The sequence below is a fragment of the Sebastes umbrosus genome, chromosome 17 (assembly GCF_015220745.1).
Source record: "Sebastes umbrosus isolate fSebUmb1 chromosome 17, fSebUmb1.pri, whole genome shotgun sequence".
In the NCBI taxonomy this organism is placed as follows: Eukaryota; Metazoa; Chordata; class Actinopteri; order Perciformes; family Sebastidae; genus Sebastes; species Sebastes umbrosus.
Window position 1 is genome coordinate 14,574,507 of NC_051285.1, and position 20,682 is coordinate 14,595,188.

Below are 20,682 nucleotides of genomic sequence, written 5' to 3' on the forward strand. Positions count from 1 at the left end.
ATCTAAACTCCTGGACAACCCTCCCTAGTCCACATGTCTTCAATCCCCACAGCACTCCGCCACCACGTGGTCAAACCCAGAACAACAACACTGACTCCCAGCATGCTTTGCCGTGCCTGCCGACCCCGACAGCTACCGATGCTAGGCTAGCTGTCGATAGCTAACCGTGGAGCGGACATGTTGTACCGAGCCTTTCCTTGAATAAACATCGCTGTTAGCGGGGAACCGGGAGTTAACGGGGACGGCTCGGAGCAGTGGGGCAATCATGGATGCCGTTAACGCCTTTAACCACGAGGTAAGCCGCCTTCAAAGGCTCCTCTGAGACCCTGAAGACACCGAGTCTGGCGGTGCTGGTTCATGGTGCTGTGTTGCTCTGGAGACAGGACTGACCAGTGGGCCTGCTAGCTGGAGCTAGCTGACTTGTCCATCGTATACCTGGCTTAGGGCTGACTGAGTTAGCGTCTGTGTTGTAGATACACCTGCAGCGCGAGTTATGGTGTTGAAACACACCATTCTCTGCTAGCTAGCTAGCATGCTAACGCTTCAACAGTCAGTACACGTTGGCTCCAGTAACCTTGCACTAAGTTCACAAGACCAACGTCTATGGTTGCATGGTTACTAACAGTGGTGTTGGTATCAAACACACTATCCTGTTGTTATTGTCACACTGCAAGCTCACACACGAGATGTCCACAATAGCTTCAGTGATGTGCAGAGTCTGTGTTTGTTTAGAAGATGTCAGGCTAAGTTGCTGTAAGGCCCTGAGGACTGATGGTTGATGCTAGCCCAGTCTGAGGACTGATGCTTGATGCTGGCCCAGTCTGAGGACTGATGGTTGATGGTTGATGCTGGCCCAGTCTGAGGACTGATGGTTGATGCTGGCGTAGTCTGAGGACTGATGAGTTGATGCTGGCCTAGTCTAAAGACAGGTTCAAGTCATCTCTTGGTGTTTCTGCTGATGGTATTTTTTTAACCCTTGCATATAAAGTAGCTGTGGTAAACAGAAACCCTGTAATAGTATCATAACTAGCTGGTCCTGATATTTTAGTTTGTTGCACCAGATCATTGTAAGCCCCAATGAGCTGGTTCTTGAAAAATGTCTTCCAACATCAGTTTCTGTCTGACACAAACAGAGAATGTAGTTGTTGTGTATAGATGTAACTCATTGTTAGATATACAGTACATATGATACAGAATTCACACACCTATGGAAAGAGCAAACATGTACTTCAGTGATGTATAAATGAGTTTCTCTCAGATACTGGACCATTTAGTTTAGCTCAGAATAGTCGAAAAGCAAAAGCCTATTGCACCACACAGCTATGAAGATGCTTTAGCATCCTCAAAAGCAGACGCCCGTCAACTGTGTGCACTTTATTTCTAATTTCTTTCGCACCGTACTGTAACAAAAGGGTGTCTTGTCATTCTGATTATTTATTTGTCATTTAGTTATGCTGCTGTGTGTGGACCTTCTTGGTTCGTCACTTCAAAACAGTCAAAATGTGTCATTAACCAATCACATCGCCAACCAATAAAAGATCAGTAATCCAATTAACAAATCACATTGTCTATTATTAATCGGCGATAAGTCCAATTAGATTGGATAGGCATTGCTTAAAGCTAACAGTATAATATCAGGTTTAATTACACAACTTGTTTCCAACTTGGAGCAATGAAGTATTAATGATACTGAAACTCCTCAAGCACTGTCCTCCCTGTGCTGCTGTTGTTTTTTTTTTTCTCACTCAACTATCATCTACTCTGTCTGTAGTTATTCTCATTGATGGACTCCAAGCCCCCGATCTCTCGGGCAAAGATGATCTCCATCACCAAATCAGCCATCAAAGCTATGAAAGTAAGAATAAATTTGGCATTCCTCTGTTTTGAGAGTTACTTCTATATTTATTTGTACGGTATTCTCTGTATTATATGAGCCTATATCTAGAACATAACATGCTCACTTGCTTCTCTCTTTCTCAGCTCTACAAACATGTGGTCCAGATTGTGGAAAAGTTTATCAAAAAGGTAAGACCAGCCTGTCAAAACTCAGTTTATCACCCATTTTCATGATTAATAAACCCAAATGTGTTTTTTTCCTTCTACCCTCTCCAGTGTAAGCCTGAGTACAAGATAGCGGGCCTGTATGTGGTGGATTCCATTGTGAGGCAGTCCAGACACCAGTTTGGATCAGACAAGGACGTGTTTGGCCCAAGGTTCACCAAAAACATTACAGGAACCTTTGAGAACCTCTGCCTTTGCCCGGTAGAGGACAGGGTAAGACAAGAAAGCGTTGGGGAAAGATTCACTGTGGATTGTAGTCTTGTCACAAATGGAACCAATTTGGGGTTGAATGTTTTTGCCCCCTCTAATGACAAATCCTGTTATTGTTATTGCTTCTCCTTCACCGGTTTCTTTGCTTTCTTATTTTCCTTTGTAGAGTAAGATCGTGCGTGTGTTGAACCTGTGGCAGAAGAATGGGGTGTTCAAAATTGAGGTTATTCAGCCACTCCTGGACATGGCGGCTGGCTCTAGCAGTGCTGCTGCATTCTACACAGGCTCAGATGACCCAGGTAATCTGTGTGTTTGTACACATGAGGCCGTAATGATTACTGTAAGTCCATGATATTGTTTTAAAAATTTGTTCAGTTTTTTTTCCAGAATGACAATAAGTCACCCGTTAATTTCGTTAACGAAAACTATGACAAAATATGTTCGTCAACGACCTTTTTTTCCATGACTTAGACAAGATGAGACGGCACCGACGTCATTAAACACTTAACAGTGACGATATCAAACATGCAGTATCGTTGACGAAAAAAGACAAGACTAAAATGTAGTTTAAAAATATAATAACTTTACCAAAATCTCTCTTTATTTTTGTCACTCTTCCCCTCTCTCTGTCACTCTCTCTCTTTCTCAAACACACACACACACACACACACACACACACACACTCAATGCGCTCAGTTCGTCTCTGTTCCTCATTTTTCACACCTTAATCCGGGCAATTTTGCATAATAATGCATAAAGTTGGCGGCCGGGTTCGGGTGGTTGAGTGACTCATATTTTTACATGTTGGGTGAATTGTCTCTCATAACGGACCGGTGTGTGCGACTGAACCGCGCATCGTCAATGAGTGCAGTCAGGAGGACTCAAACTAAATAATTCACTAGCTGCATTTTTAATCACATAACCTGTGTTTAAAAATATATATATTTTTTTATCTTAGTTACGTATGACTGAAATGTTCAATATAATCTGATGACTAACCAGGACTAAGACTGAATGAAAAAAAAAACAGCTTGACAACATTTTGACTGAAATCGAATGACTTTTCAGTGACTAAAACTGGACTTAAACATTTTGAGTTTTCGTCAGCTAAAACTAAACAAGCTATGAAGGATAAAAATGACTAAAATGTGACTAAAAATAATAAGTGCTCGCTCACATTCAGGTAGCGAGTGCACATGGGCGAGCTGGAGCAACAGGACGCTGACTTTCGTTGACTTAACGGCCACAGGTGTCGCTGTTACAACCAATTTCTGATTCGTACAAACATACCCTTTAAGACTGAGACTAAATCTAAAACAGCTGCCAAAATTAACACTGAATGTTGATATGCTGAAGTATCAGTATGCTGGCGTTTGAAGGCATCTGTGAGCTGCTCACACACATGTTCATGCTGCGTCTCTTCCCTCAGGTTCTTCCCCACCTCCAGCCAAAGAGCCAGTTACTGCGGTAACGGCAAACTCCACCACGACATCTAGTGCTCCGCTGCAAAACTCTGATGCCTTTGCTGCTGTGGCACAGCTCTTCCAGTCCACACAGGGTCAGCAGGTATGTGTGTGTACCAGTGCAGACTGGTATTCGCTTTGACTACAGTCATTTTGCTCGTATTATCTTTGCTTGCACATCACTAATAATTCTTTTTACACTTGTTGTTGGCATCTTTAGCTTCAACAGATGCTCCAGACCTTTCAGCAGCAGCCAGCAAAGCCTGAGAGCAACATTCAGCCTCCTGTCCATACCAGTCAAACACAGGCCCAAAATGTCACCTCTGGCCTGGGCATGGTCGCCCCGCAACCGCCACTGCCCACCCAAGACTCCCAGCAGAAGACAGCCTTTGACAAGGTAGCTGTGTGTTTTTGTATTTGTATATGCTATCGACAGCTAACATCGAACTAACTAATATAAGTATAAGTAATTTATGTTTATACAAACTCCAATGTTAAAACATCATCATTTGCGCAGTTTTTACATTCATTCCCTCTCCCATTTAGAAATTGCTGGACCGTTTCGACTATGATGACGAACCAGAAGTTGGAGAAGAAACAAAAAAGGATGAAATGTCGTCACATGCCTCCTTGTAAGCCCTTGATTTATTACGTTTTAATACAGCAACTCTGCAATGCCAAGAAGCGGGGAGCTCTGATGTATTCTTTAAAAATGAACTAAAAGCTTTGAAGCTAATTGGGGATTTTTTATCATCGCAGTATGCAGCAGCCTCCAGTCTTCCCACAGCACTTTAAACCGCCGATGATGAACATGTTGCAAGACCTCTCACAACAGGTAATAAGGACAAACATTTCTAATTGTGAAACGACTCATCTTTCCTGACAAGTCCAACCATCTAACAATTTGTTTTAATTTTATTTTTGTCATTTTTACTTTAAATATTAAACTGTTATCAAATTTAAGTTTCCTATCACTGCAACTATTTTAACTCGTGTTACATAATACATTTACTATATACAGTATATGCTCTTAATTTATGGAAGGCAACTGTTTTATAAAAATAAGTGATGAAAATAAAATGCATTTTTTTCCTTCCAAATTTGTCTTAGATTTGGAAAACCCTGTTTTACCTGCACAATATTTATTACAGTTTTCTTTCTCAGGTTCCTCTCCCTCCTAATGGCCAGCTCCAGGCCTACGGTTTACCGCCAGGACAAAGCTTCCCAGTTATGATGCCTCCTATGGGGCATGCTTTGCCAGGGCAACCCCCCCCTGGTTCTACCGGGCCTCCAGGCTTCCCAGGGCTATTCCCTCCCCACAATGCTGCCCAGCAACAACAGGTAGACTTAGAAGTAGTACGTAAAATCTAACAAGCCATTTTTAGGGTAAATTAAGTTGGTCAACTTCCAGCACATTTTTATATATGCAGTCAAATTTAAATTGGATGCCTGAAATTTGGAGAAGAGCTGAATATGGCTAAAAGTTGTATGAATAACTGAGGTGGAAGATTAAGAAGTATATTTTATTGTACGACACTTAAAATGCAGTCAATCACTAATTCACAATCATGTCTTCTTCATACCATATCAGGATTTGTTAATGGATATGGACCGTTCATCTATGAGGGATGGCAGACTTGGTCAACGGTCAAACTCAGGCTCCAGGTAAGCATCTGAAATGGGATCTGATTTGTCAAACTGAGATTCTGTCTCAGGACGGTAAATTGTTCTTCTCCGTTTATTTTGTTTTATGCAGAGAAGTAGCTCTGTGCTTATTTATCGTGAACATATCCTGAGTTGCAATGTATTTTATATTTTTTTCTCCAGGTCTCCAAAGCGTAAGAGGTCGCGGTCTAATTCCCGTTCACGACGTTCTAGGCACAGACGCTCGCGCTCGCGCTCCAGAGAGCGGCGTCACCATTCCCCACGCCCTCGCTCTCTGGAGCGCAAGGAGAGGGAGAAGGAGAGAGAGCGACGGCAGAAAGGCCTCCCGCCACCCAAGAACGAGACACTAAGCAGTGAGCTATAATCTATTTATGGTCATATATTATTCAAGTAGATGCACATGGACCTGAAATGACCTGTTAGGTGTGCGTTTTTTTCAAATATTTTTCTTCCCTTTCATTCCAAATGTTTTTGTTTTTCTAATTTCTTGTTCACTTTACCTTTTCTGTCCACTTCTCAGTTTGCAGTACAACTCTGTGGGTGGGCCAGTTGGACAAGCGAACACAACAGCAAGATGTTGCCTGTTTACTGGAGGAGTTCGGGGAGATAGACTCCATCAATGTAAGTGGACTCATAGAAATAAGTTACATTGATCAAACTGTGACCACATCCTGTGTTTGCAACAAAGACATAAACATTTTCTCATGCAAAGATAACAAAATACTGTTTTTTTTCCCCTCGCCTGCCTCCTTGTCCTATCCTTATCCTCCCTTGTTTAGATGATCCCTCCCCGTGGCTGTGCCTATATTGTCATGATACATCGGCAAGATGCCTTCAAGGCTCTGCAGAAGCTCAGTAGAGGATCTCACAAAGTGAACCAGAAAGCCATCAAGGTCAGTGAGCACCACAGACTGCTGCTTAGTAAAGCAAAATCAAAGGGAAAACTGGGAATTTTCTTATTGAATAAGGAGTTGTTATTGTTTATTTCTCACCAGATTGCTTGGGCTTTGAACAAGGGCATAAAGCCTGACTTTAAACAGTACTGGGACGTGGAGCTGGGTGTCACGTACATACCTTGGTCTAAAATCAGAGAGGCTCAGGTGGAGGAGCTGAAAGAAGGAGGAGTACTGGATGTAGACACCTTATCACCAGGTAAAAAACTCTGACAGGCACAAACACATTAGGATATCATACGAACAAATTAAGACATATAATGCAACCTCACATTGTTCATGTGGAAACTAGATACGGTATTGTGCAGAAATATGCATCAGAAACAACTAGTGTTAATGATGTTATTGTGTATCATAGTGTATTGCCAGTGTGCTTTTTTAACATGTCTGAATTGTGTCCGTCTATTCCAGAGTGGAGTGGAGTGAGGAAGACTCTTGGCATCCTGGAGGAACTCACCCACAACGGCCGTTCGGAGCCACAGCAGCCTGAGGAAACACAAGGGTTACCTGTGGCTGGCGGAGCTGCTCTTCCTGCACAGGTAAACAACTACTGCAAGATGTTACCAATTAGGACGTCACGAGAACCAATACCTTGGTACCAAGTCAATGTACCCAGGGGACGCACCCTATTTTTCCCCTGATAATGCTACATTGCGAACAACAAATCTGTGTTGAAATCGGCAGGACGGGAACTAGTTAGCAGGAAATGCCATTGATTTACATTACGATGATACATTCGGGCTCTATTCAGTAAAAATGAGTACTGGGCGAAGGGTAAATTCTAACGTTATCATGATGTGTTCAAACGCAATCCTGTTAAATGTAGTTTTTGGTGAGAAACTTGAATAAATCTAGTTGTTTGAAGGAGACTTTTTCACAGTAATATAAAATACATAATAGAAAAAAAACCCCAATGTGTATGTTGAAGTACATGGGATTTATTGTTTTACTTTTGTTTTTTTACCGTGGTATCGAATTGGGTTTCAAGAATTGTGGAATATCACTGGTATTGGTATCGACTGCTAAATTTCTGGTATTGTGATATCCCTAGTTACCAGTAGAAACTCTTTGGATTAGAGATATGATGATTTAGTACTGTTATAAAAGAAAATGTTAGTAAAATATCATTCTGAAACTGTGTGTGCCTGCTGTTCTTTCGGGGATCTGTGCAAATGTATGTATGGTACTGAATCTGAAGGATGAGTATGGAGGCAGCATTTGAAATAGTATGACCATACCTACATTAAAATAGACGAGTTAGCTTAGACAAGATGATTTTTATTGTAGTTGTTTGAAGTTACTTATCCCCTGTGTCACTGGGAAGTATAAGAAATACTCTCTCATTTGACATCTATAGTTAAATCCTTGTAAATGTTCTCAGGTTCCTCCAATGCAGCAGCCAATGGTTGGCGTGGGTTCTCTCCAGCCTCCTGTTTTTCCTGGTCCCATAGGCATGCCTCCGCCTTCCTTCCCCCCAGGCGTCCCCCCTCCTCCTTTCATCAGACCTGGCTTCAACCCCATGCAGATGCCTCCAGGTAGCACCTCCATCAGCTTCCATCAAAGAAATTTCTCACTGGCTTTCATTCAGTTTCTCTCTCTTACTCACAAAGTGCTATTCCCGATTGATGTTTATCAGTGCTGAAGGAAAGACGTGTGGTGTTTTACTGCTCCTCATGTGTTTACTTTTGTTCTCTAGTGTCACAAAGAGCTCATGATGAAATAATCGTCAAGAGTAATGATGAAAAGATTGAAACAGGAAAAAAATGAGTTGTTTTGTACCGTAACATTAAAGGGATAGTTCGGGTGTTTTGAAGTGGGGTTGTATGAGGTACTTATCTAGTCAGTGTATTACTGACGGTCGGCATACCCCAGTGTGCAAAGCCATGTACTGCTGTGGACGGGGCCGGCAACAAAATGTATATTAGCCACCTAGAAGAAAGGTCCACCCAAAAAAAATCAATATCCATTTAAGTGTACGCTATATTTAGAATAATTTCACCGCTTTATCTTGCCGTCAAACAGCCCTTTTCCGACAAGAAACTGAACTGAAAGTGAAACTTATTTCCACACCAGCCTGAACAAACCTAACAAACTGAACCCTAACTCCTTTCATCCCTCATCTCCCAGGTTTTCCTCCCCCGGGTGCCATGCCTCTTGGTCCCCCACATCCCTCCAAAGGTGGAGTTGAAGACCCGCCTCTGGACCCAGCGGGTCTGGGCAACAGGAATAATGACGAGGTTCCAGAGGGTCCCAACATCTTCAACAACCAGATGGGACCTATGGGTCAGTCTGTCTCTCTCTCAAAACTTCTCACCAAAGTGATTTTGTCTCTCTCATTCTGCCCTGCCCATTTTAAAATGAGGGTTACTTGAGTTTGGCCATTACAACTGAAGGGAATCTCATCTCTTTAAAAAATTACCATTGGATCAATTGTTAGAGGTTCTAAAGGAGAGAGCGAGTGAGAGAGACAGTCACTGTGTTGTGCTGATTCTGCCGGTGGGATTTCGTGTAATCCACTGCATTGATTGCACCCGTTCTCGGCACACACAAATGCCATTGTGAAAATAAACACACTAAACTAAGGTGGAAGAAGCTAAGAAATAAAATGAAACCCATCAGTTAGCCAATGCAACAAGTTAAGCTAGCTAACTACACCTAACTAGCTAACAAACTAGAAAGACAAACTGATGGACAGAAACAGATTTATCTGTTTGCCGCTGCTCAAACACAAACGAGCATGAGTGTGCCTGCACAAGCTTGACGTATGACTTGCAGCTTCTACTATAGTCATACACTCATTAGCCACTTTATTAGGTACACCTTGCTGGTACCGGTTGGTCTTCTGCTGCTGTAGCCCATCTGCTTCAAGGTTGGACGTGTTGTGCGTTCAGAGATGGTATTCTGCATACCTTGGTTGTAACGAGTGGTTATTTGAGTTACTGTTGCCTTTCTATCATCTCGAACCACTCTGCCCATTCTCCTCTGACCTCTGACATCAAGAAGGCATTTCCGTCCACACCATTTCCGCTCACTGGATATTTTCTCTTTTTTGGACCATTCTCTGTAAACCCTAGAGATGGTTGTGTGTGAAAATCCCAGTAGATCAGCAGTTTTTTAAATACTCAGACCAGCCCGTCTGGCACCAACAACCATGCCACGTTCAAAGTCACTTAAATCCCCTTTCTTCCCCATTCTAATGCTCGGTTTGAACTTCAGCAAGTCGTCTTCACCACGTCTAGATGCTTAAATGCATTGAGTTGCTGCCATGTGATTGGCTGATTAGCTATTTGTGTTAACAAGCAATTGAACAGGTGTGCCTAATAAGGTGGCCGGTGAGTGTACGTCATAGTCTTGTTTTTAGCAACAGCCTTCTTTTTTTAACTTTGAGCACAAAATTTGGGCAAACAGTGTGGCTAATCAACTTGGTCAGGAAATGACTCAAATAAATAAGAAATATCATAGAAATGCCAAAATGCTGACTAGAAAATGTAATAATTTGTATTTATCAAGTGAAATTACAGCACAAGGCATTTGGTATTTAGTGCTCCTCAACTGGTAGGATTTGTTGTTTGTATTGTAAATTGAATATTTTGGTGCTTTTGGACAGTTATGAAAGTAGAGTTTAAATTAAAGCTCTGTTTTATATTTGTTTCCCTATCAGGTAACCAGTTAGGTGGACCTCCAGGTGCTCCTTCTGGTCTGCTTGGTGCACGGCCCGGTATAATCCCACTCCAGCGTCCTCCGGTTCCCCCGCCTCCACACATGCAGCGTTTCCCTCCACCCCACGGGCCACGACCTCCTCACCCCAGCATGCCACCTATTCTGCCACAGATGATGCCCAGGGGGCCACACCCTCAAATGATGCACCATGACCCCCCTGCACCTAAAGGCGGCTTCGGGATGCTCCCTCCCCACAATATAAGGGCTCCTTTCCCTCCACATGGGCATGGCCCTCCTCCTCAAGGTCCTCCTCCTCCTTTTATCAGACCTGGGGGACCTCGAGGCTTGGAGGGGCCGGAAGAAATGGAGGGCAGACCATTCAGGGGAGACCGGCCTGGATTCAGGGACAGAGAGCCAGAGAGGGACAGGGACTGGGATCGAGACAGGGATAGAGAGAGGGACAGAGGTTTTGGAGGTGGAAGGCGTCCATTTGGTGATGGAGGGAGGGGAGGAGGAGGTGGTGGTGGTGGTGGTGGTGATAGAATGGATGGGAGGGATCGACTCGGAGGCTGGCAGGAAGACGGAGGAGATCGCCGGGGAGGAGGATGGGAGAGAGACAGAGATCGGGATAGAGACCGCGATCGAGACAGAGAAAGAGACAGACGGGACTGGAGGGAGAGGCGAAACAGCCTGGACAGGGAGCGAGGGAGGGGTGATGATGGGGAGAGGGAGCGAGGGAGAGGAGAGGGAGGAGAAAGAGGAAAGGTAGAAGAAAGAGGAAAGGTAGAAGGTGGGAGTCGAGGAAAAGGGAGAGAAGCTGAAGGAAAAGAAGGCGATAGGCCAAGGCGGTCGGAACGGCGAGAGAGGGCCACGCGGTGGGACAAGGACGACCGATTGGCCGAACTGGAAAGCATGGACAGATTTCGGACCTCTAACAGTACAGAGAAACCTCCTGTGACTCCCGTGGATACCATGGAAACCAGTAAAGAACCAAGCGTGGAAGCTTCTGAAAAGAAGGCCGAATCTAAAGAATCTAAACTTTTAGCTCCGTCCCCAGAGGTACCTACTGCTGCAGGAGAGCCGACGCCCTCTGTGCCCTCAACTTCAGCTCAAAGTGAGCCCACAGAAACAAAACAGGAAGCAGAATCATAGACTGGCCCACTGACCTTCAGCCAGAGACTGCTGTGAACCACTGAAAGATAAAAAAAAAAAAATGTTTTTCAATAAGATAGTCAGCCTCAACTCCTGGCATAGGATTTCAAGCTCGTCACAGTTTGTCAGTTGGTAATTGACAGTTTCTGGGCAGTAACACACGTCTTGAAAACAAACATCTCCCACACGTGTTGTCAAACGTATGTAAAATGGTTGTTTTCAGACTTCACGGCAAATTTGGCTTTGCATCTGTTTCTCGCAAACACATGACCACATGAAAATCCGTTTGGTAAAATTGCTGTAGTGAAATATTGGCTGTCAACTGTTTTTTCCTGTAAGTTGTAAGAATGAACAGAGTGCTTGCATGTTAACACGGCTCTGTCTTTTAGATTAATTTGAGCTCAGCTTTTATGTTTTTACTCAAGTTGGTTTGCAGACGGAGGAAACAAATTACTTCTACGACACAAATTTATTTGAACTTCATTGCCTTATCTGTGTGATAGCAGGCACTCCTCAACAAGGTGAATATGTTCATTTTTAAACTTTTTTTTTTCTGCCAAAATGTCATGTCAAACACTGAATATCTTCTCAAACGACTATTTTTTTAATACAGGCACCATTTATTTTTCATTGTTTTCATCTCATGTTTCATGTCATTGCAAGATCACAGCCAGTAGAGCAGGGGACACACCAACCCAACATCAGAGAACTAGCGGCGACGAAGGCCGCCTGTTGCGTTGCCTCACGGCGCCTTTGTTTTGGCCGACAAGTTGCGCCCGAACACACCGCAAAGACTACAGCCGATGGCCGGTTAGCACGTACGCTCTGCACCTGCGTGAGGTGAAATAACTCTCTACACCAGCAGGTTGCGGTAGTCTGTATTCGTCATTCAAAAAGGGAAACCGGAAGACCGATGACGGCGGATATAGAAGCCATCGTTATGATACGTACATGAAACAAAGCGGCGTTTGCCGACCATTTTCACAACACTCTCACACCCACTTAGCTTCATTCCAGACGGCCATGTTGCTGTGAAAATATCCGTGTGTTAGAATGATCAGATAGGATGAAGATGAAAAATGAGAAGAGCCTTCTGTGTGTCCTCTTGACTTTATTCGTTGGCTTGCTTTTCTCACTTCCGTTTCTCTTCTCATGCACCGATTTATTTAAGCTGAACCGCCAATCGGAGCGATTTCTCTCACTGTCAGGCGCCGCCGCCGATTAAACATGCTGAATTGGCCAGAAAAACAGGGGTAGACTAGAGCCGATGGTATGGGACACACCGAAAAAACTAGGCCAGCGGAAGCTCACCGATGGCCCCAAACTGTCCGACGGCCGACTGTCGGCTTGGTGTGTCAGGGCCTTAAGGCACAACTTTGAAAGGACTATGGTGGCCTTAAAATCCAATTAAGTTACGTGTAGTTGTCTGAATGGAGAAGAAAAAGTACAAATTGGGGACGACATATAGGGTAAATTACACTGAAAATTCGGCTTGGTGCTTTGCTCAGACAAATTCTTGAGCTCTCCTTTTGATTATGTCCTCACTTTTAATCCTTTGAACCACACATTATTTCAGGCAGAATAAACTATCGTTTTCATTCTACCATCCACTAGGTGCACATTTACTGGCAAATACCCAATGTCCTTAAAAAACAAACTCCACTCTCAATACATGGTTTTATATAAGTTTTTATGTATTCCACTAGTATTGGGACTCTTAAATCAAACTTGGTAGTCTTGGTATATTTTACTGATAACAGGAATTGCACCCAAACACTTTCAAACTATTATTTAGGGAATCAAGAATGCTTCACTCTGATCATACTGTACTTATCTAGATGCCACTTTAAGTCTTTCAATTCTTTGTGTGTGCTTATACTAATTTTGTTTTAAGGAACTAAGGACTTAAACAGTGGCATAATCAAATTTCTTTTGCGTAACAGACATTATGACTGATGGGCCAAGAGGCATTTCAGATAAGACATTTCAACATAACACGCACAAAAAATGGTAAACAACAGAAAAGGTATGTCTAGGCGTATCGCGGTATATCTCCCCTGGAATATTTAGGAAGTAAAGAAATTCGATGATGTGTGATAAGTGGGCTTTGTTTCAGAAGTTTGAGTGATCTAGACATAGTGATATTGGGATGCAAAAATAAGTACATCCGTTGGCAAAGAAATTGACTTTCACCCAGATGAGCTGTTCAAACCTGCTGAAGACAAAAAACAAAAAAAACTGGTCAAGTAGATTTACTTCCTGTTTTCTGTTAAATGTTTTCAGTCTAACATCTACAAAGTGGAAGTAATTTTCCATTGCAAAGTCTAGGATGTGTGTATTTAGTAATTTTTTTTCTGCGGTTAAAATTTCACACTCTTGCCTCAATGTGTATATTTTTATTTTTCAGTTAAAGAAGAAAGTAGAACATTTTGTAGATCCAACACAAGTTTATGTTAAAAGCATTACACTTCACCACATCAGGTGCCAGCTTGGATTTTTGATCATTGTGTTTAGCAGGCAGACTCAATAAGCTTTATGTTTATGGTGGTCTTTTCTTTTTCCCATGTGTATGGAAGGAAGGGGTCAAACTCCTGGAACATTTGTCTCATGTACGTCAGTCAAACTCAGATATAAATTAGTTTGGGCCACATGAAAATACAAAATTGAACCTTTGTTTTGTCTTTAATGAACACAGCTTTCAAACTAAGTGTGTTTCACTGCAGAAATACTGTATCTGATATTAAGTTAACATTTTGAAGCCCAGATTCTGCAAGCCCAGCCTTGTTCTTGAATACTTTTAACACAGGCACCGAGTGCAAAATGAAAGTGATGAAATGAAGAGTGTTGCTTGGGACACACTGCTGTAAATATGCTTGTATCACTGACGATTCAAAGGTGTAATGGTATTTGTTGTTTATGATCTGTGATTCGTTTATCCGACAGAAGCAAATTGACTTGGAAGGAACAACAGAGGCCTCTTGCTTTAACGTTTTTTTTTTTTAAACTCCTAATGGTTTGGAAGTTGACAGATGTTTCTATGATTTATTAAAAACACAAACGACATGGACATAAAATCTTCAATATTTCAGCCAGAGGAAATTGTTTTTAATAAACTATTTTTTTACCAAATAATTTTGCTTATTCCGTGCTTAACCCATGCTCAACTGTTGGTGCACATAATGGTCTGTTTAAATGCTACAGGCCTGATATTTATTTGTGATTTTGGAGTAATTAAGGCTTGCACATTGACCTCCATGATGAAGAGTAAAACAGGTAAGATTGATCATTTTTGAAGTCTAGGTCTCAACAACAAAAAGCTAATGTGACAGCAGAATTTGCAGCCCACACAATTCTTTCTGTCAAATTGTTCATCTTCATATGAAAGATCCATCATTTGGGCTTCAAATTAATTAACTTTGTACTAGTATATAGTTTAGTCCTGCTTTTTCTCACGTTATTCTCACTTTAATAGGCCTAATTACAGCCTTGCCCTGCATCTTAGTTACTTTATATGCAACATGGATGACTATTGAATAAATCAAGGGGTTGTGCAGGAACATCTAACATTATGATTTTTTGTTTATTTAGCTACCAGCAGTGTAGCCCAACAATATTAGGAATTATTATGCAAATATTAGGCCATTGATTGGTAGTTCTGATAAATTAAAATGACAGCAATACAGTTTGTAATATTTTTTAACTTCAGGTGTTATGCGTGTCTAATTGCTAGAAATATTCTAACATTGCTGGATAGAGAGTATGTCATGGGGCCTGATGACTGTCATAATATTCAATTTGGGCAAAGTTTGTTTGTTGAGGATTTGTCCATCAGCTTATATATATATATATATATTTTTTTTTTTCTTTCTTTTCCTCATAACACAATAAAATTAAATATGGATAAAACAAAATGGAGAGAAAAATAAATTAAAGAAATAAAAAAATAATGAAAAATGAATAAATAAACAAACAAACAAATAAATAAAACTTTTAAAAAGCCAACATAACTGGGCAAGATCAATATCATGTAACTGTGTGTGTGCTACTTGAGAGGGGTGGTGGGGGTGGCTGGCTGTCAGTCAGTCAGGGTGCAAATCAAATTAAGGCAAGATTAAAAAGAATAAGATAAAATAAAGTAAAATAAATATAAATAGTGTCGATAGATAGAAGTAAAAGAATGATGGATAAAAGGATGGTGTGGTTGTATGTGGTGTGTGGACTGTAACTGGAGTTAAATGTAATCATGGGTTGATATTGTTGAGGATTTGTCTATCATCTTAATGTGTTATAGTCAGTGGCCAATCAAAAGGTGTTTTCTTGATTATACTTGACTCTGATTGGCTGTCTATATTATAGGCCCGCCCACCAAGCACTACATAGGTAGGCTGGTTGTGTCTTGTTGGTTGTCTCTATCGAGCAAGAGCGACACAAACTTGAACGTCCTGACTGCAAAGATGGTGCTGAAAGCTGTCTGTGTGTTGAAAGGAGCCGGAGACACCACCGGGACCGTGTTTTTTGAGCAGGAGGTGAGGCGTGCTACGTTATTTTCAGTGGATAAAAATATCTAGTTAGTCTTTATCATGTAAAGTACCCGGATTTGACATGCACACTCCTGGGAGCGTTAGCTTTAGCTCGCTAATGCTAAACTAGCTAAACTCTCCATTCAGAAGCCGGCTAGATCAGCTAGCAGCTAGCAGCTAGCTTCTGATAGTTACATATGCATGACAACGCGTCGAAGCTCAGGTCAGATTTAACAAACCTCCGCTGGTTTTGCATAGATAACCTAACTATGCACGCTTATTCAATGCAACATAACGTCAGCCTGCCAATATAATGGCATATATATATTATTACTAATATATATTAGTACCAATATAACCTCCCAAAACAAACAATGGCTTCCCATTAAAGTAATAACCTTTGATCGATATAAGGCCTGTGTTTAGTTAATGATCAACAGCGTGTGTTTTGAAAACGCCTGTTGCATAAGAGCAGCGTTTACAATGTCTAACAATCTAACATCACCAGTCAGTCTGGTCACGTGTGGTTAGTTAGCTGAACAACACAGGGTCCGTTTGCAGCTGAAAACGAAGTTGCAGTCAAAAGCTGCACTAATCATTGGTAGCATTTAAAACAAGAGCAAACCCGTAGCCCACTTACTTTAGTGACATTTTTGCTGAGTCACTGCCTGCCCTAGTTCTTGTTGGCTCTGCCTTGACTATCTGGCCTTGTTGATAAGGGTAAACAGTGGGGCTGGGCAGCCATGTGCTGAGAGTGAGTGTAGATTTTGACTAGATAGAAAGTAACTTTATTGATCCCGAGGGAAATTCAAGTTTCCAGCATCACGGTGGTTCCATAGTGCAAAACATGTTAGTAAAAAGGCAGTAAAAAAGTTAGCAGTGCAAAGTACAAAAAAATATACCAGATATAAAAATACAAGGAGATGAAGAAAACTGTTAAAACCTGAATATAGTGCAGGGTAACAGCTGTGATACAGGACTATTAAAAAAGTGAATATAGTGCAGAAGAGACTGTTAAAAATGAGTATAGTGCAGGGTAACTCCAGTAGCTTAGTCTATGAAAGTGCACTCTATGTATTACCCAGACAATGATTGCACTGACTATTGAAGGTCCCATGCCATCCCATGGTGATTTCACCACTTGACTAAATATTGTCCAAATTGGGTTATGGAGTTTAGTTGGCTATCCTATTTTGATGGAAATGCATGTGCATACAAACAGTGATACCAGGTGACTGCAGTTTTGGATAGCTGTCAACTCAAAGTCTTAGCATTTCATTTGAGTTTAAGTCCAACTGACATTAAATTGCAGTTTTGTCTCTTTGAGGGGAAAAAAATCACAGACCAAAAGGGAAAAATGTGTTAAATTTTTTGGTGTCATGATAGTGGCCCCTAGTCCCCTAGTTTTTATTTCAAAGTGTCAGTATACACAGTAACAGCAGGAAGCACTAGAATCACATACATACAGATTAAGCATAGCAAAAACATTAACAAAAAGCAGTGCCAACGTGAGTATGACAATAAGTTCACTTAAAAACTTGGGAAATATTGCATACTTTCATTGTTTTCATATTTTTTTTTGTTTTGTGAGGAAGAAATCGTTGATGCATATTGTTACATTTCCATCATAACTACAAAGAAATTAGGCTTTTTTGGGGTAAATTTACACTTGTGAATATGGAATATTTGCGAAAAATAAAATTAGATTAATAAGGAAAAATGCATTACTGTCTTTGTCACTGTAATCATAGCAACCAGATATAATATTTCTATATTAAAGTGCAAAATCTGAGAAAATCTTTCCACAGCTCATATGTAAAGGTGGCCCCTAGTTTTGCATTCCTTCAACAGACTTCGCCTACGTAGATGGAGACTTTATGTCATAGGCAGCCAATCAAATCTTGTGCAAAGCAGTAATGTCAGGGTGCTTTCATAAGCAGAGGACTGTCACATTGAGTCAGACAGCAGCCTGCTGCATAACACAAGAGCCTCAGATTCTTAACAAAAACACCATTATTTTTTTCTGTCTCCTTATCTAACTTACAAACATGAACACGCCTCTTGTCCTGCACCATCGCTTTTTGAAAGAGCATAGACAGTTTAAGCAGGGTGGGTGTTGCTGATAAAATAATTTTAATCCATCCTCAACGATTTTTCTCTACTTGCTGAACCAGCTTACTGCTAACAGGAGCCTTTTAATGTTTTAGATTTGTTAAATCATCGGATGATTGAGTGAAATTGAAAGGAGATTAAGTCAAAATATTAAGAGCCAAATATCTAATTGAAATGGGAAATACTTTAGACTTTTCTCATTGAACTTTCCTTTTTATATTTTATGTTGTGTTACTAAATGACTGCCTGGGGGATGCAAATGTCATGGAGATAATCCTTGTTTTGTTTTCTTTAGCTTCAAGTCCTTCTAGCCACCTGGCTTTGACAGCTCTTGTGTCTTTTGTATTCTGATATATCTTGTTATCCTGATCTGTTAAGAATGATTCAGACCCGGTGAAGCTGACAGGAGAAATCTTTGGCCTTACTCCCGGTGAGCATGGTTTCCATGTCCATGCTTTTGGAGACAATACGAACGGTGAGTATCTGACAATAGTTTTGTTAATTTATTAGGTTTCTAAAATTGCGGGGCTTGCAAATTAATATTATTGCATTGTCTGGTTTTAGCTTACCTACACTCAGACTGAATCTGACTGTTTCATGAAGATGTTTTTTTTTTCTGTGTTTTTCCCAGGGTGCATCAGTGCAGGCCCTCACTTCAATCCCCACGGCAAGGATCATGCCGGTCCTACTGATGAACTGAGGTGAGTCCAATCTGAGGGAACAGTAATGAGCCATTACAATGTTCAGCAAATCATGATGCCTCGTAATGCCCATTATAAACAGCTGATGCAAATAGTTTATGTTGATCAGAATCCATAAACTCATGGATTCAGCACTAGACTTAAAGCTCCTTCACGTAAGGAATTAGTGAATAAATTATGACTTTGTAAAATGTTCTACTGGAAGTTGCAATGGTTTGTTTGATTGAATAGTAAAGTCGTACTCAATCTGGTTTAGCAACAACTCAGCAAAGTTTGCATACAGTCTGTGTGCAGGCTGATGTGTCTGATAACAAATGATGGCAAGTCACAGATAATTTTATTTAGGCGGAACTAGCATGCATTTGATTGCGGTTAGTGCTCATGTGGTTTTTACTCTGTGAAGGGGAAGAAGATTAGCTTTATATATCACACCTTTTTTTTTGCCTTTTATTAGATGGCAACTGTTGAGGGACAGGCAGGAATCATGGGTAGAGAGAAAGGGGTACAACATGCAGCATAGGTCCCTGCTGGAAATACTAAAAATTGAAATGAAATTGTATGTTCATAATAAAACATGGACAAATAAATAACTTACATTTTCTCCAAAACCGCACCAAGTTACAGGACCTTCTCTCAATCCCCTAAATCTCAAAATAAAAGTTCTTCAGGTTACTGGACAAATAAAATCCAACTGAAAATTAATTGGTGTACAAAACTATTGTTGAGTGTTTCAGCCTTTCACCTTCCTGCCTGGTACGGTCACCTAAACTGTAGATATAAGAATAAACTCTCTAGGATTATGTCAATGGCAAGCAAAATAGTTGGTAAACCCCAAAAGCCCTTGACTGAACTTTTTACAGAAAGGACGAGGGAGAAAGCGAAGAGTATCCTGGTAGATGGCTCCCATCCTCTCTTTAGGCAGTTTGAGCTCTTGAGCTCTGGGAGGCGCTATAGAGTGATGCACAGGTCAGGGTTTTTTAAATATCCGCACCCACCTGACCCATTATTAGAAACAATCCGCACCGCGTTACCTGCAAAAATATGCGTTAATCAACCAGCCGAACCCAACCCGCAAAACTGCCAACTTTATGCATTCTAGTGGCAGAGACATATGAGATTAATTGGCTGGTCACAGTCATGGCCGATCAGCTAACAACCGGCCGGTTTCAACGAAAGCAGTTGTACAAAAACTTTGGTGATGGTTTTGATGCAACTACTTTTTTTTTTTATATAAATAGGCATGTTGGAGACCTGGGGAATGTGACTGCAAATGCAGAAAATGTTGCCAAGCTAGACTTCACGGACAAAGTAATCACCCTTGCTGGCCCTCACTCCATCATTGGCAGAACCATGGTGGTAAGGAAAAGTCTTTATTGCACCTGGAATTGAGCATCTAGGCTATAAACTGTTGATGATGACGACATTTCCAACTGTGCTTTCTGTCCTGTGTTTAGATCCACGAGAAGAAAGACGACCTGGGAAAAGGAGGCAATGACGAGAGTCTAAAGACGGGCAATGCTGGTGCACGTCTGGCCTGCGGTGTCATCGGCATCGCCCAGTAAACACTCTGTTAGAACTTGCAGCACTGGAAACAACTTTTTCCCCACAGCACTTAATAAGACCAACATAGCTACTTAATGTGACGTTTGTCCTTTTCAATACTCTGTGGCATTTTATTGACTAGTCTAGAGAGTAGTTGAGCCATGCTTTACCTGGTCTGTTCCTCATAACAATTGTATGTATGGATTTATATGTCTGCTGATTTCGTTTTGGTCCCAAAGAATTTGTAACGCACAAGTAATAAACAGATGTACACAAGTTCTCAGTTAATCTGAATCATGTGTGATGATTCTGTCAGTTTGTGTTGTGTGTCTGTGTAGATGGATAGTATTTGAGCTTAAATATTAGACCTTTCTCACAGTGGATATTTTTTTGATTCGTTAAACACAGGTGTCACATTAATAGTTGCATACCATTGTAGGTGTGCTAGTTCCCCCTGCTATGCTTCCTCAATGGTATGGCATACTGGCCCTCCTAAATAGGTGGAGCAATTGTTAGTGTTGCTAGTTATACTTGTTTGCTTTTGTAAGTTTGGTCTGCGCCTTCAGTGGAGACGCATATATTCTTGGTCAGATTCTGCGATCTGATCAGGCGTTTTATTTTAACTGCCACTGCATACGTTCTT

General features: G+C 41.3%; 2 protein-coding genes across 3 annotated transcripts; both read left to right on the plus strand.

The window, feature by feature from the left end:
• The first annotated feature begins 49 nt into the window (after positions 1 to 49).
• On the plus strand, positions 50 to 11,794 carry scaf4a (SR-related CTD-associated factor 4a). Its single transcript, XM_037748537.1, has 19 exons — positions 50 to 295; positions 1,772 to 1,855; positions 1,981 to 2,025; positions 2,113 to 2,274; positions 2,438 to 2,570; positions 3,701 to 3,837; positions 3,955 to 4,131; positions 4,281 to 4,366; positions 4,494 to 4,569; positions 4,899 to 5,075; positions 5,326 to 5,399; positions 5,562 to 5,752; positions 5,920 to 6,020; positions 6,179 to 6,292; positions 6,395 to 6,551; positions 6,764 to 6,891; positions 7,734 to 7,887; positions 8,480 to 8,635; positions 10,014 to 11,794. Exons 1-19 carry the CDS (start codon positions 266 to 268, stop codon positions 11,162 to 11,164), a joined length of 3,333 nt encoding a protein of 1,110 aa, XP_037604465.1. The 5' UTR covers positions 50 to 265; the 3' UTR covers positions 11,165 to 11,794.
• A 3,738-nt stretch (positions 11,795 to 15,532) lies between these two features.
• sod1 (superoxide dismutase 1, soluble) lies at positions 15,533 to 20,333 on the plus strand. Of its 2 annotated transcripts, none has more exons than XM_037748120.1 (5): positions 15,533 to 15,690; positions 18,175 to 18,271; positions 18,428 to 18,497; positions 19,736 to 19,853; positions 19,952 to 20,333. In XM_037748120.1, the coding sequence occupies exons 1-5, from the start codon at positions 15,619 to 15,621 to the stop codon at positions 20,057 to 20,059; spliced, it is 465 nt and encodes a 154-aa protein (XP_037604048.1). In that variant the 5' UTR covers positions 15,533 to 15,618; the 3' UTR covers positions 20,060 to 20,333. The 2 variants fall into 2 exon arrangements, with proteins under 2 accessions (XP_037604048.1, XP_037604047.1); XM_037748119.1 differs by having other exon boundaries at positions 18,428 to 18,493; positions 19,732 to 19,853.
• The last annotated feature ends 349 nt before the right edge of the window (positions 20,334 to 20,682 follow it).